Here is a 17,824-nt window from a genome sequence, read left to right as displayed (position 1 = left end):
CCCTGAATGAGGTTTTCCTGAGTTTTCCTCATTCACACCAGGCAAATGCCGGGATGGTACCTAATCTATAGGTCCCAGGTCCCTTGCTTCTTTCCCCAATCATTTCTTTCTTCCTTTTCCCCGGATAGTGTGCTCGCCAAGGAACGTCATCCCTCAAAAACGTGACGGGTTAAATGGCCATAGATGCCGAAAACCCAGAAACCTAAATCCTAAATCCCTTTATTTTTTTGAATAGCTATAATTTATTTTGCCTTGGAATAAGCGTGTTTACTATATACAACAAACAATAGAAATAAGAAAATGAAATATTCGGGGAAGCAAACCACGTGCGACAAATAAAGGAAAAAAAAGAAAATACCCTATATAAAAGAAAAAAAGTTGAAGTATACTGGATTAGCGTGTCTAAAGGCGTCCAAATTTTGATTCCAGTTTTACTTTGCAAAACAATGGGCATAACATATATTTCTCCACCTTTCATGATACACGTTTCGTGGGACCATCTTTTAGAAACTGTGCATTTTAACCAATCAACCTCACATGCACTGAGCGACAATAATCTTAACATTCCTTATCATCGTCATCATCAGTAGGACCACTTAAACTGTCACTATTTTTGTTCAAGTCACTCACTGACTTTTCGGATTCACTTTCTTCTTTCTAGTCGTGTGATATATTTTTCTTTGGCTGTTTCAATTGGATGTTCTATGACTGGAGTTGGAAGGCTAAACGTTTTCTAACTAACTGCGAGGATGAGGTAAAAGCCCGATGTAATGAAGTAGAGGCTTTGCTGACGCTCGGTATAATATACGTCCGGTCTAATGTAACTTACAATTCAGTTATTCTTCTTCACTTGTAGATCACATCACATACGTATCAACCTATTTAGGAATATTCCATATTAAGATCCTGCTAGTATTCCCTATTAGGAAAAACGCCCTTTTGTATAGATATCTTCCTATACACGCTTACGTGATTATCTGTGTGCTGAATTTTATGTCTTTATGGTACACTATATATGTAATCTAAATATCACAATCTCAACAATAATATGTTTTCCTTTGCGTACGATCAGAGCCTGGAAAAATAAGTCCGAAAAAACTCAAGTCCTTGAGAAAAATGTTTTGCAACAGAATAAAATGTTTTGTTATTGTTCCGCAGCAAACTACTCATATGCAGACTGAGAGCGAAATGGTGTATAAGTTTACGTAGAGTCCACTCGGTGGTAGCTCATAGTAGACAAAACAATCTGGTATTTCGTATTAGGAACGTATTCCATATATGGCGCACCCACCCTACTCATTGCTTTGAATGTGAACAGACCTCAAAATCCGTTTTGTTCAGGAATTTTAAATTTTGCATAAATATTCTTATTGAGCCTACGGTTGGGAATAAGACAAAGTTTTGGAAAGTGTAACACCTACACTGAGAAAAATCTGTTCTCCGGACAGTATATTGTACAAATATACCGTATCCTCTTGCTTACTACAGAAATCAGTACGGAGCATACGTTATCCGTATGCAACATAGGCACTCCCCTTAGATGTTACATCATGTCGTTGCAGGATGTCTGACATCTAACAGTTTTCCGTATGCCACGTGCATATACTTATATTACATTCCTAAGCTATACGTTACATATGTCCATTTGTATGTGAAATCCTGACCACCTATATTGTTTCATACGGAAAGTACGTATAGATGGAACACTTATACGGAAAGTATTATAAAGCATGCGTTTTCAGTTATACGTCTACCGTACGTTAAGTCCAAAATCTACAGGAATTACGTATGTAACCTACCTTTTTAAGTACGCCACCTACATTTTTTTCTCGATTTAAAAAAGGAGAAAAGGCTTGAAATTATATTTCGCTGTGTATCAGACCACTGAAACTCCTACATGGAGAAATGTGAAAAAATGAAATGAAATGACATTCATAGTTTGAAGTCCCAATATTATGCCGTTTAGAATGAGAGAAGTAACGCGGAAATCCGGAACAAACCCACGTGCACGGGGTTTGTCTCCCACAAAGTTCACTTGGAGTGGGTTAAAATCGAACCAGTAACCCCACGCACCAGAGGTGATCCCTCTACCACTCAGCCTCCGTGGTGTATTTAGAACAATGTTATGTGATGCTTTTGACTACGAGCCAGAAAGTAATCAACTTATTGTTGTTAATAGAAGTTGAAAGATTGTCAGGTAACTTATTTCCAGGACTCAAAATATGTTAAATATAAACTTTTACTTGTTATGTTTTGTACAACCAGGGACATATCAAGCGGTAACAGAAGGATCAGTTTGCATCTAAATCCATCAAGCAAAAATATAGAATTTTGTGAATCTGCACATTTTCCAAACAAATGCATAGAATGTCGCGTAGAATTTTCTTCGAATAAAATCTGTCCTCATGTTTTTCTCTAAAAGTCTATTCTAAGAGCCATGTATGGAATTAGTACAGCATTATTGGTTGAAATAAAATAAGAAACAAGAGGCGACTTTTTTTCAGGAGAGGTGGATAGTTAGGAGTATTTGAGCAATACTTTTATTTTATAGTTAAGTAATTCTAGTGTATTTTACAATCAGTGAATGTAAGTCTAGCATGGTTATTTGCAAAATGTTGCTATCTGATTAATGTCTGAACGAAATTAAATGATTTTCACGTATATTGTAGATCTTTTCTTCGTCTTTAAGAAATATAAAAATCATTCAATTTTATTACAACATTCTAAATCAAAAGTATAATACGTGCATCTAACAGTGCATTGGCAAAAACAATTAACCTAATTATATTAGTTAATCAATTTTCGCTTGAAAAGGAAGTGATTAGGGTATTTACTTTAAATGCAAGTATATAACCTCTCAGGTAATGAATAGACCTATAGCTTTTCTTTCAATAATACTTTTTTCCAGTATGTTTACTTGCGTGCACATTCGAAGGTGGATAGGGACTGAGTAAATTCCGTCCCTGGCAGATACCCAACTCTGTGCAACAGAAACAGGATATTGTGTTAATATTCTATTGAAATTTAGTTAGTTAGATTGTCTAATAAAGAACTGAGATTGAAAATTAATATTTTCATTTAAAAAAAAATCCGTTTCTTCCAACCTTGGTAAAAAAAATGTAAAATACTCTGTATTTGCTCCAAAAATTTCAGTTTTTTTTTTTTCGACCCTTCACAACACTGTGGCATGAAAATTGGCTATGGAGAACACATAATACGAATGCTTTCTCTTTACGACTTCAAACTAGGACACATTGCACAGCAAGCCGGGAAAAAAAGCAATGCATTTGGACTAGGAGTGACGAGTGAACGCATCATGTGCCATTGGTTTACCAAGTTTCGTGCCGGTAATCGGTCGGTTTGCCATCGGTTTGTCATTCTTCGGATGAATAATGAGTTTGTTATGACAATTATAAACGGTAAGAACAATGATGGGATCGTGATAAACTTCATGGACAGTTTCCTGAAACATCTTTCTACCCACAGGTGTTGCTGATGTAGTGGTTTATCATAGGAGTAACCAATAATGTCTTTCTCAGACGAGGTGAAACCATCAATGCAGATCGTTACAGTGCTGGACTTCACGAAATGCACCACAAACTTGTACAGCAATGGTCAACAAGCATATTGTTCGTATGTTGGCCTCATGTTGGACGACAATGCTCACCTACATATCGCGCAAAGGAAGATGAAGGTGCAGTATGAAGTCCTTGTTCACCCTCATGCTCCTCGATCCCTCTTCCACTGACTATTACCTCTCCCCGTAGTAACTTATAATATCTTCTGTTAATTTCAGGAAAAGAGGGACGCGTTGGCTCAACGATAAAGCTTTTACTTCTGGTGCGTGAGCCAACTGATTTGATTCCGGTTCAAGTAAGTTCGTGATGGATATCATAGTGTACGTGGGATTATTCGGGGGCAGTCTTATCTACTTCCACATTCCATCTTCATTTACTTGCCTTAATCATCCGTCTCTTTTAGCCTAGAGGGCATAAACGTGGAACGTTAAAATAAAGGTTTCATTTCACTTTAATTGCAAGAAAAATACGATTGTATGCACTGTACATACATGCAATGTATGTATGTATTAAATTAAAGAAATTAGTAAAGTAAAAGAGACTAGTTCTTAAATAAATGATTTCATCTTGTTTTACTGATCATTGACAAATAATAACACAAATGTGAAAAGGTTGGGCTAGAAAACTCAGAACCTACAGTTTTAAGTTTTTTTGGAAACAAAAATTTCTTGATAAATGACTGCTCTTCTTTGACAAAGTTGCATTTTTATGAATGCATTACAAGTCGAGTAGATTGTTCAAAGAATTATTCTTCATTTTGCTGACAGTAAGAAGTTTTTTTCTTTCCTTTTTTTCATTTTAGAACTATACCGAATAGTATGAAATTCGGGTATTCGACAATCTACTGTATATGCAACTCCCTATTTACGAGGATTGATATTGAAACCAGAACCTGTTAATTATATCACCACTGGATTCAGTAGATGGATATGGACGGAAATTAAATATATTATTTATATATTTATTCATATTTGGACGTTTCATATTACTCCTTTTTGCTTTCTCAATAATACCTGGCGACAGGCTCATGGACGATTGGATAAAACCGTTATCAGACTGCCAATACTTATGCATAACAAAGTTTAGAAATCTATATAAAATATGAAAACACCTGTATTGTACAATATACAGTGTGTAACAGTATTTGACTTGTGCGATTGAAGTATCCATCTAACATATGCCACTTTCCGAGACGAAACAGAAGTACCTGGTTGACAGTCTCCGGCTACAGGAACATTTTTGGCATCATTCAGCCAATGATGGGATTCCATGGTGAAATAATCCTGGAGTCTACAATGCAAAGATGTCATCAACAATACGTTGCACTGCCCATCTACTAGCAAAGCTCTTTCTGACAAGAAGTGATCGATATGCCAGACCAGGTGGTAATCGGTGAGAGAGACGTCAGGAGAACATGGTGAGTGAGGAAGGGTTTAATGTTACAATCCTTGGAGAGTGTGCACCGTCCTTTGAGCGAATGTGGATACTCAACATGAGAACTGCATGTCTGTTGACCATTTCTGGGTACTTGTCAGCAACTTCTAGATACATTTTATGGAGTTCAGAACTGCTACAATACGTAGTAATGGTTTCGCCTCTGTAGAGAAAAAAATGTACTAATTCCACCATAGGTGACCATACCATCAACAATACTTGGATGGGACTTTGGAAACCGTAGTAGACATTGATCACAATCCAACTACTGTAATAACGACTTACCATTATCGTAACAGGCACACTATTCATCAGAAGTGACAATTCGATGCAGGAAACTTTCCCGGATATGTCATTTTATTTTCGATGCAAATCGTGTTCGGATCTCATAAGAAGGAAGTACTTCCATATTAATAAAAATAGGGTTTCCATTCGTTTACACTATTGAAAATGTATACATTTCATTGCACTTTCCAATTTCAGTTTTATATTACTTTCTTATAATTGCGTATTTCTGTACCACGACAGACTACATCTAAGTGCGCGGCGTCTTATGGTTTGAAAGCTATTGTACTATGTATATTACTGCAATTCTTCTATCACAAAGTGTTTGCAACATTGAGATAATTTAAAATAAAACTAAACTTTCTGGTGTTACAGCTTAGGAATACTAGAGATGACCAAATGAACCTTAGTCGATCAATAGGTAGTCTTTTATTGTTATTTATAGTTCTTTAAATCAGAATTTGATGTTTTTTTTCTAATTCAGGCAGCTTCCGGTTGCCTTATCATGTGGGTCAACACAAAATATGTCCTTACCCGGAATCGAAGACCAAGCCATGAATGTTAAATGCACTCTCGATTAGCATTTCTCTTACACGGGCACCAAATAAATAAATTGAAGTATAAGTATTTTATGTACTTGAAATTGCATTGACGGGATTTATGCAAGATTCGGATTTTTCTTATTTTTTAAAGCTTCAACTTCTTGCTGTAAACGCAAATTTAAGTATGATTTCGTGCATATGGTTATGAATTGTTTCTTTGCGTGAACTTTTCAGTCTTTCGTGCGCTAGTCTCTGCCCACGCTTCTTTCATACTTCAAGTAAGAGTGAAAGCAAAATTGACGAAACAAAAATAAAATTGGTGTGTTATTCTAGGTTTGTTCTGTTACATGTATTCTATTATCCGAAAGCACAATCTATGGCACTTGTGTCTCAATATTGTAATTGTTATATAGCCTACTGTGTTTTTTTCTCAACACAATGGTAACTGAGTATGTTAATTCCTGCTCGAAAACAAAGTCTGCGTGTTTACATGATATAATCTTAAAATCTGTTGAGGTTCCGGGTTCAACCCTTTTCTTAAATTATGAGGTTTCTGCTTCAGCTTCCTTCTCAGTTCGTGTGGTGTTCCGGTGGTGAATGTTCAACAGTTCTTTCCTTTCCAGAATATTGTTCGCAATGTTTAAACACTAAAACGTTTCTAAGCAATGTATAGGTGAGTTAAACTACAATATTTTCTAAGCACTCAGATAATTCAATCTTATATATAACAAGTAATATGTGTAACTGTTAGAAGTATGTGCCTCACTGTTAGAAAATATATGTCATCATTAGAATAATAATAAAACTATAGATAAAATACTTTGAGACGTGGGAAACCAGGATTCGATTCTTGATGGGAGTCATGTGGTTCAGATCCCACATTTAAGATGTAGATCCACGTCTCACACTCACCAATCAATCATTATGAGCACGCGTTTTAAAATGAAGTCGCTGTTCTGATGTAAGTGTCATGGAGAACTGCACAACCACTCGCCAGGTAGTAGCAGCCTCGATCAACTAGTATGGTGCTTCTAGAATGGGTAAGGCTAGTGATATCAGAGTTTGATAGGAGCTAGATTCTGGTGGCCAGACGGCTGGGAACGAACATCTCTGAAAAACAGTGCTACTTGTCGGGCGCTCGCGAGCAGTCATTGTTAGTGTCTTCCAAAGCTGAGAAAAAATGGTTAAAACAGCACCAAATCACGACTTAGGGTAATCGTTATAGTTTTCGGACATCGTAGACTGTCGAGGTTGGTACAACAAGATAGGGAACAAAATGTGGAACAATTAACAACATAGTTTAACAGGAGACAAAGCACAAGTATGTCTGAGCCCACAGTTCATCGTACACTGATAGATTTAGGCCACGGCAGCCGACATCCCGCTTGTATATCAATGTTAGCCGCCTGTTATCGTCGATTACGACCGAAATGGACATTCGTCCATTGTTAATGAAATGCCAAATAATGGTGCAACGTTGGATGGTCCGATGAATCACGATACTGCCCTGTATATCTATGGTCAGGTCAGAATCCATCGTCTTTCAGGAAAATAACTACCCGAGACGTGCACAGTAAGACGACGAAAGGACGATGGTTGCTCGCTTAGTATTAGAGGACCTTTCACATGGTCATCAATGGCCACATTAGTACGTGTAGAAGGCACCATGATCGCTCCTAGCTATAGGTAAGTCATTGCTGATCATGTACACCCATTCATTTCAGATCTGTTTGTAACTGAAAACGGCATCTTTCAGCAGAAAAACGCTCCTTGTTACAAAGGTTGAAGTTGTGCTGCAGTAGCTCGAGGAGTACAGTGGTGAATTTCAATTGATACAATGACTCTCAAACTCACCAGATCTTAACCCTATTGAACATTTTTGGGACGTCATAGAGCGTCAGATCCAAAATCAATGCCACTCTCCTCGGAATTTACAGGAATTATGTGACTTCTGTGTGTGTAGATGTGGTGCCTAATTCCTCCAGCCACCTACCGAGATCTCATTACTTCCACGTCAAATCGAATTGCTGCTGTCCTGCGAGCCAAGGTGAACACACAATATATCAAATAGGTAGTCATAATGTTTTGACTAGTGAGGGTATAATCCAGTGCTCAATAGAGCGCAAAACTCCAAATCAACCAATCAAACAATTTGGTAGTCAACAGTGCTTCTTAGATCTACAATAATAAATGAAAAACAATCTGGACCCGCATTATTATCAACAAACAACATACTTCTTTGCGTCGCAATTTTGTTTGCTTTCTTTCTCGATTTTCTCAAAAGTATACTTGAGAATGTACAATTCTATATTTTAGAAAGAGAAAAATATAGAAATTGCACTTTCTCCCCCCCTTAAAACATAAAATCTTCTAGAATCACATGTCCGCTCATTTATAATGAGTTTATATACAGATTTCATCTTTCTAATTTGAAGAGATCATGAGATACTATGGTTTTACGTCCAAATCTCACCATTCTAGATATAATACTATGGCCTAAATTTCCAGGTCACTTTTACCCTTCACATATAAATCTACATATTTCTCCCCTCCTCGTGCCTTCCAAAAGTGGGATTTTGGAAAACTCTGAAATACGTGTTCCTCTTATTTTTAATTAATGTACTATATAACGAATTCCATACTTATAATTTAAACAAATTCTTACTTTAAGCATTTTATGCATAAGTAATGAGAAAGAAATTTTCCCCGCTATCCTATTTAGAAGTGGAATTTTTTGAAGACGGTGAAACACATGTTCACTTTTGTATTCTTTTTAATGAAGGGTTTATGCCAAGTTTAATTTTCTAATGCCAAGAATTCATGAGATACAACATCCTTGGGGAAAATTTTGACACTTCCATTGTATCCTATGCAACGAGTATTTCCAAAAATCCTTCCTTATCTTTTATCCTCGTGGGAAAAAGAGAGTCACATTTCACGTTTCTACCTTTAGTAGTATATCCCGAGCGACCATGAGTCACTAAAACACTAAAAACAACACACTGAGCAAGGTTATGTGATAAAAATATATAAAACCCAAACACGTAACAGTTTGTGCACACTTACTATCTTCATCAGACTTCTAGCTTCTTGGAAGTTGGTCACCTTGCAACCTATATATCCTTTAGGAACAGAATTTTTGAAAACACTTAAATACACTATCCCTTACTCTAATGAAGAGTTTGCATGCTGGGTTTTGTCTCTCTAACTTCAGGAACTCGTGAAATACTCAATGTTCACGAAAAGAAAATACACCCCTTTTGCCCTCTTAGGATAAGTATTTCCAAAAAAATCTTCCTTATATCTTGTCTCTAAGTCAAAAATAATATTTCATCCAAATTTCATGCTTCTGCCTATATAATTATGACGTGGGCAATGATGAGAAAGTCACTTCTACTCTTTGCATATACAAAATGTAGGTTAATTCTGCAAATCGAATTTCCAAGTAATTGCTACAGAAGTCGTTGCAAAATCACTTTTATTAAAGTTGAAACCTAAGTAAACTTTTTTATGAAACTCAATATTGTAGAATCTTCCTTGTCGATCTGGTTGAACAGTAAAGATAATTTAGGATTAAGTATTTAGATTTCTGGTCTTTCGTCATCTATGGCCATTTAGCCCGTCATGTTTGAGGGATGACGTGCGAGCACACAATCCGAGGAAAGGAAAGGAAGAAAGGATTGGGGAAGGAAGGAAGCGGCCTGGGACCTATAAGTGAGGTATCGACCCGGCAATTGGCTGGTGTGAATGAGGAAAATCCAGGATAAGCTCGTTCAGAATGGTTAACCTGAAAAATCTTTGTACATTTTTCGGCCAAGTGCCCCCACTGGGGATCGAACGAGGACAGCTTGAAAACAGTAAAGAGGATCACTCATGGTTAGACTCATGGACGGAGTATAGATAACCACCATTAAAGTATCTGTTACGCATGAAGATGTTAACAAATAGATTCCATTAAGCAACCTGTTTGAAATAATCGATCTAGCTGTCTGTTCCAAATCCTCAATTCAAAATTCACTTTCCTTCAAGAGTTATCGCGTAAAGTAACGGACGGACGGACTGTCATACTAACATTACAATCTTATACGGACCATTAATGAGTTGCTAATGAGGAAATAAACATCAAACTTAGTCATTGATTTTAAAAAAATGTACTTGTAACTGTCTAGCTTTTGTACTTTACGCGTAAAATATATCTACTACTGTCAAGATTAGGGTCGTGGTGGCTCAGTGGTAGAGCGTTCACCTCTGGCTCATGGGATTCTTGGTTCGATCTCAGCTTGTGCTAAGGGAACTTTGTGGTGAACAAACACTGTGTGTGTGGTTTTACCGGGGTTCTCCCGTTTCCTCTCATTTTCTTCATTCCATTATTCTATTCATTTCTCATCATCACTGTCTTCATTAGCCTAACCAGCATAATCGTGAGACGTAAAACTTAAAAATTTCATTTCATTTTGACAGTGAAGATTAAACGTTTTAATTCTTGTCTGTCTACGTCTTCCTGAATGATGGCTTTCTTCAGTAAAATCACCATTACAAATGAATCGTTCTGTCACTCGTATATTGGGTTTCGCGGCATTACTTTATCCTGCGATTTTAATACATGCCGTAGCAGATTACATGTCTCAATAAGCGTTTTACCTTTTTTAACACGAAATTTAATGTTCGCTTTCTGTTTCACAGGGTCCCACGTTAAGCTGTAGGTTCACGTCTTACATAGACTCGCTGCTGAAATGCACTCTAAAACCGCAATCAACCTTTAATTTTACACGTACTCAATAAAATAAATTTTCAATCATAAATATAATGGCATGCTTGAATTACATAATCTCCTCTTGTAACTAAGGGGCCGTGGCGGCTCAATGGTAGAGCGCTTACTTCTGGTGCGTGGAGTCCCTTATTCGATCCCCTGAAATATAAGTTTGTGATAGAAACATCATGGCCGTGGGTTTTGTCGAGCTACTTCTGTTTCCTACCACACTTCACTCCACCAATTCTTCCATCATCATTCATTTGATTCAATCATCCGTCCCCTTTAGCCTAACAGACATAAGAAATGGAAATCACATTAAATCTTTGTTTTCTTTTTCCAATGGTTATGTCGACCAGACTAAACGAAACAGTCATAATGAGAAATGAATGAAATGGTGGAATGAAGAAAGTGGGAGAAACGGAAGAACCCCGGAAAAATCCATGCACACGGTGTTTGTACACCACAAAGTTCACTTGCCGCGAGATGGGGTTGAAGCAAGGACCCAATGCACCAGAGATGAATGCTCTACCATTGAGCCACCTCCACCCAACAGGCATGATTGTGGGACGTTAAACTAAAAGGTGTTTTCCTCTTGTAACTTCCCTCGACTCATAATATCTCTGTGCTGTCGAGGGACAGTCGCTGCAAATACAACTCCGTGGCAGCCAAAGTTAGGTTTACGTTTGACAGTACTAGTATAAAAGTACAGACTTAAGAATCAAATTGTTCCCAGTGTAATATAATGTTAATTATATATTTTGTGAATGCAGTACTTTAATTTGCTATATATTTTGTTTATTATCTATCTATCTATCTATCTATCTATATATCTATCTATGCCAGTGCGTCAGGCTAATTCCTAATAGTGAACAGTCATGCTAATTCGTGTCTCTACCTTCGCTGCCTTCTTGCCTGATGCTTTAAATGTCACTAATTTGCAGAAAAGTTGCAGACCTAAAACTATTGTGTGGGTTTAATTTCTCCTTAAAACCTTCATTGTTCTAGTTTAATTAATTGAAGGGGTGTTACCATGTTTTACACTGAGAAAAATCCGTTATCAGAACAGTGGTATATTGTACAAATATACGGGATCAACATGTTTACAACAGAAAAATGTATGGAGCATATGTTATCTATATGTTGCATACGTATTGCCCCTTTTCCTGCTTAGATCTTACATCATGCCGCTGCAGGATGTCTGACATCTAACAATCTTCCGTATTTTACATACATATAAGTATGTTACATACATTAGCTATATGTTATATACTTCCATCTGTATGTCAAATCCTGACAACCTGTATACATTTATTTGTTTCACACGGAAAGTACGTATAGATGGAACACTTATACGGAAAGTATTACAAAACATACGTTTGCAGCTATGTGTTTCCTGCAGGATGTTACTTATGGTAGACGTTAAGTAAAAAACTACAGGTTTTACGCATGTAACCTCTCTTACGTACACCACTTTTTTTTTGTGTAGATTTGAGCATTAATGTTTGTGCATTTCTACAATAATATGTTGGAATCTTTGAATTGGAACTTAAACTGTATTGTTTCAATTTAATTAGATCAAAATGAGGAGTAATATTACGGAACATAAACTTGCCTTGCTGTTTATTATTATGACAAGTACCGTAACCGTATTTAGATTTTAATGTTAATATTTATGTAATTGTAAATTATCTTTCAATTTAACGTCCCACGATTATCTCGTTAGGCTAAGGGAGACGAGGATTAAGGCAAGTGAATGATGATTAAAGAATTGATGGAATGAGAAAGTGGGAGCAAACGGAAGTACCCCGAGAATTTCTATGGACACGGTGTTGTCCACCACAAACATACTTGGTCTGGGATAGAACCAAGGACCACTTGCACGAGAAGTAAGTGTTCTACCACTGAGCCGTCGTGCCACTAATTGCAAGTTAGTTGGTGGATGAAGTTTAAAAGAATAGTTAATTGTAAACCATTACAGTTTTTAATTAACGATTATTTTAACCTATAATGTACAACGGACCGAAATCTCTGGCGCAATAAATAGTTAATGCTATTAGTGAGTAAGATATATATATATATATATATATATATATATATATATATATATATATATATATATATATATATAAAGAACTTGATTTTTGAAAAGCATTAAAATCATAGCATAAATACGCGTATAACCAGCACTTTGCAATACTTCTTTAAAAACAGAAACAGAAAGAAGTAGAAAAGCTGTTTGTTACATAAAAAAGTAATAAAACTTAATAGGCAGAACAGCCAGTTAAGTACTTTGGTTGCAGCGTAGGTGGAATAATTTTCTTTTTTTCGAAATAGCAATTTTAATTTTCCAATGTCAATGTTGCATAAATTATTTCCTGGGTAATAATATTAGACTGTAATGTTATTTCTTGTAGAAGGAAACGAAAGTAGTCGAAGCGTTGTGAAGAGTTATACACCAAGAAACGAGTAAAGGCAAAAATTGGTTCGAAGCTCATATGTTGCAAAGACTATGGTTAACGGCCACTACTTTGTGTTTTATGAGGAGCCTGGGGTACAATGCTCTACTGAGCATGGAATGTCTTGCTCGTGAACAAATTGGATTTTACTGAGGTGAACCGAAGTTCCACGAGGCGAATTTGAAAGAAACTCATTGGGCTAACTTGAAAATAAGAGAATAAAGCGAAACCTTAGATCCAGTCAGCTTTCATAAATAACTTTTTTCTCTAAACTTGTGTTTCCACATTCAGATAGACGGGAATAGTGATATCCGCCATGTCAGAGATCTGATGATTCAATACGTGACGCTTTTCCGCAAAAACGTTCCGCTTTAAATTATTACTAAATTATATTTGACACTTTACAAAATTTACTCTGTTTTACACACTTTATCATTCTTTTAAAACAGAAACTAATAAAATATATACTTTGGTAAATGCAAAATGTACTAAAATTCCCAAAGTAAGAATATATATATATATATATATATATATATAATTTTGTAGTTACTAATGGTTAAGTAGAAATTATATATTTTTTTTTTTTGTTATATTCACCGAAGACGAGTCATTAGCATACCGAACAAGTAGTCCATGAGGTACTTAGTTTTTCATAGACAACATAATAATGTTAACTTCTATAGAAATAATTTCACATTTAAAACCTATTGGCTTATGTTTCACCTAGATATGCTTTAAGAAGTTTCATCAGAAGACATTCAATATATGAGTGGAAGAGCAGTACTAATCCAAAATCGTATTTCATGAATATTTTAATAAGACAATTATATTATACGTACTATACAGCACATGAAGTGCATTTTTAAATTTCCTAATAACTTGAAAACTGTCACATTATCCTACAAGAATGCATTGTTTATACATCCAACAATTATGTGTGACGTTAAGTATAATAGTTTATTTTGGACTTGTGTTGTTCTTCCGTTCATCACTCCAATTATACTAATTGTTTTTTCACATTAGATTTATTTTCTTTTTTAATGTAAAGATTGCTAAAAGCAATAACAAAATATCTTATATCTCACAGGGAGAATCACAGAGCATCTGACGACCGTCGTAGTTCTACGAGATCTCGATATCCTGGTGATCCTCTTCCTGGTAAGTAAGAATTGATTTGAAATTAATTGTTGCAATACATAGGCAACGATTTCCATTTCTAAAAACAATTGATCAGTTATTTTATTTTTAACCGGTTTCAAACAAAGGGGAACGTTCTCAATTCGACCTGTTTATGTATATTGCAATATTTTGTGTAGGTAGAGTCAATAATGGACCAGGAATCTAACCCTTCACCGATTTATTTATAAAATAAAAATAGTCTTTGTGTTTACAAGGTTAATATATCAGAATCTTCCTTATGACCAAGGGTGAAGGAAGTAACGTTTCATAAGAGAACCCATTCACTCATGGCAGGCATTGGGGTGTTTGTAGCGACTGCACGTTATGGTCCTAGGAAACCCCATTGGCTCATGGCAGCCTCGTGAGGTATGATTTGTGTTGAGGAATCTCCTTCGCTTCAAAGCAGCCCCCAGGGATGTTAGGATATGTTGAGCTCCTTAGTCCAGTGCGACGTCCAGAGCTGTTGTGGGTTAGCAATCAGTGATCAACTGATACCTCCTTCCTTTGTGGTTCCTCTTTTATAGGCTCTCTTCAGGTGGCTCGTCCTCTTTCGATCCCCGCTGTGTTGATCATCGTGTCTTCCTGTTTAGCGTATCGTCTGCTTGTTTATAAACGTTAACGCGTGCCGTTCATAAACATGTGTTCGTGTTGTGATGTGGGGATCCTTACAATATATTAGCATGGCCCATATTTTGCGACTTGCGAGATCTTTGGATTCTTGCCCGCTGAAATAATTCCATATCAGATCAAGGTAATCCATGAGAAGAATTGTCTAAACTAAATAATATTAAATGGGCTCCAAAGTGACCCCATGTTTTGAGGCAGATCTACCAGTGCAAAGCTTATACTCGACAAACAATGTTTCATTATATCGCTATATGTCACAATAAACGATTTTCTGTGTAATGTTCAGTTTCTGCAGAAACTTAAAGACTGTGGTCGGAGGGTGTCCGTACTTGTGTAGGGCCAAAACTGCAACACAGTCTTCTTTATATTCCCACTACATTTCCATCCTACAAGAAAAAGAGAGCAATAAATGTGTTGGAAGTTCAACCAACATTAGGGTTTCACAACAATGTTAGATTATTTGCATACATCATTTCTAACTAATGGCATTTGTCGTACACTTGAATAAATATATCTTTTCCTTTTGGCTGAAGGATATCTGCTGAGAATAGTAAATCTACTCTTGGCAACACCGCTGGACTGCGTGTGTTGGGCAAGAGAGGAAAGAGACGGTCAACTCCATACCATGCAAAGGCCTCGAATGCAGACAACAGAAATGCAGAGTGCTTTAAGACACAAGCAGTTTTTGTTTCTTTTTTAAGAATGTTTAAAGGCATATTCTGTCTGAGAACATTACATAAAGTGTTATTCTATCTGAAGAGCGACGGAAGGAAATGACCGCTTTTATTATTTTTTTTTAATGGTTTGTAAGGAAACTGAAGTAAACACCTTAAACACCTTTTTTGTGCATTATGGACACACACACACACACACACACACACATATATATATATATATATATATATATATATATATATATATATATATATATATATATATATATATATATATATATATATATTCATTTATCAATAATTATAATATTAATGCAATTATCTGACGTGACACCCCCAAACTATTCTCTACTAAACGACTTTCAGCTGAGTGATATGCGATGAGCACATGGACTGCCCCCCGTCCCAACGCGATTTCTACTGGATTTCTATTCAAACCAATTTGCATTTAGTTGAGTTTTATGTGGTCCCCACATTGACCCAAATGCGATTTTATTGAATTTCTTGGCCTACCAGAATGGTTTTAGTTGAGTAAAATGTGGTCAACACATCGACACAATGTGGCTTTTAGTTGAGTGATGTGTTCCCAACATTTTGTTACTAGATATCTGGTCTTAGTAGACGTTTATAGTTAAGCGATATATGGTCAGCACATGGATCAGAACGTGATTGTTACTGCGGTTTCTAGATACAGGAGATGGGTTTTAGTTGAGTAATGTATGGTGACCACTTCGACCGCCAACGTGGTTAGAACTAGATTTGTACACTTGCGAGAACAGTTTTAGTTAAGTAATGTGTGGTCAGCACATTAATCCGAACGCGTTTGTTAGTGCGCTTTCTAAACCTGCTAGATTGATTTCAGTTGAGTGATGCATGGTCATCACATGGATCTCAATTAAAATATAAATGGATTTCTATGTCTACAACATGGGTTTGGAAATTAGAGAGATCGCCCATTTTACACTATCACCGTCTGAAGGAAGAATTGTTTCTTTTTCCTGGTAACGTGAATTTAGTAACTCTTCCCAAGCTATCAGTCAGGTGAAGATATTGGCATTCGACGTTACGAATGTGATATCTGCATTTGATACGTCGGATGTAAATATCTTCACCTGGATGATAGCTCGAGATTTTGTTAAGTGAATGATGATGGAATGATTGGTGAAATGAAAATAAGAGAGGTAAATTCAATACCCTGCGAAAACACACGGTCACGTTGTTGTCCATCATAAACTTACTTGGCCGGCGATTGAATCAAGGACTGTATGCACCAGAGATAATCAATGTACCACGGAGCCACCTGACCCCCGAGAAAAGAAAGAGAAAGAGGATCTATCAATATAACACAATGTTTTAAAATTTTCGAATTATGTTCCTGTTAAGTGAAAGCTTTATTACAATTATCCGCAGCGAGCGCACATAGACAATTGTCTACACATGAGATCGTACATCAGCTTTACTGTTCTGAAAATACTTCTCTGGTTACGTTGTAGACGTTGCGTTTGTGTTCTATTTGTCTTTTTCCTCCCTTGCTACCATAAAATGTATCTGCTATACATGGAGTTACCTTCTTTTCAGTTAAATTGTAAGTTTGAAAGCTTTCAGACCATTAGATCCCGATGAATAGCTTTTATATATTTAGTCCTCAAAATAGATAATTCAATAACTATATGAGACATAGTCCTATAGTTCGTGGTGAGGTCCAAATAATGCCTTGAATAAAAAAAAAAATAAAATATTTCAGTTTAACGTTCCAGGAGTATATCGAGTCAGCTGAGGGAAACGAATGATTAAGACAAGTGAATGATGATGGAATAATTGGTGGAATGAAATGTGGGAGGAAACGGGAATACCCTATGAAAACCTACAGACCACCACAAACCTACTTGGCCGTAGATAAAACCAGGGATCTCGCACACCAGCGGTAAGCACTCTGCCACAGAGCCACATTGCCTCCCAACACACTGAAAAACAAACAACATAAAAGGAATCAACATATATTCCGGTTGATTAACTAATGGTCAATTAACTAACTTTCGTTAATATCATTATTTTCGTTAATATAATTAGAAAGGGAGACAATTTATGGGAAAGCAAATCAAAGCTTTCAACGAGAATTGCAATCAAAATACGAAACTCGAACACATCTACCTCTTCAATCATACAAGAGAAGAGCAGCTGTATTAATTCATATTATTCGTTAATTAGATATATTTTCTCGTGTTAACATACCTTATAGCCACTTAGAAAGCTGAATGTTTGGTAATTCACTATGACAAATCCAATGGAAAACACG

General features: G+C 36.3%; 1 protein-coding gene across 2 annotated transcripts in view; it reads left to right on the top strand.

Annotated features, from left to right (window-relative positions):
- Window positions 1–17,824, top strand: part of LOC145688305 (uncharacterized) — a 1,380,532-nt gene that overhangs the window by 1,195,006 nt on the left and 167,702 nt on the right. For both annotated transcript variants that reach the window (XM_081762319.1, XM_081762321.1), the window contains one exon: window positions 14,136–14,206. In XM_081762319.1, the coding sequence (XP_081618445.1) occupies window positions 14,136–14,206 (71 nt within the window). The remainder of the gene's footprint in view (window positions 1–14,135; window positions 14,207–17,824) is intronic.

This window comes from Thermobia domestica, chromosome 6 (genome assembly GCF_964235325.1).
Source record: "Thermobia domestica chromosome 6, izTheDome1.hap1.1, whole genome shotgun sequence".
Classification (NCBI taxonomy): domain Eukaryota; kingdom Metazoa; phylum Arthropoda; class Insecta; order Zygentoma; family Lepismatidae; genus Thermobia; species Thermobia domestica.
The sequence above is the reverse complement of the archived record's forward strand: the minus strand, read 5'-3'. Positions and strand labels throughout refer to the sequence as shown.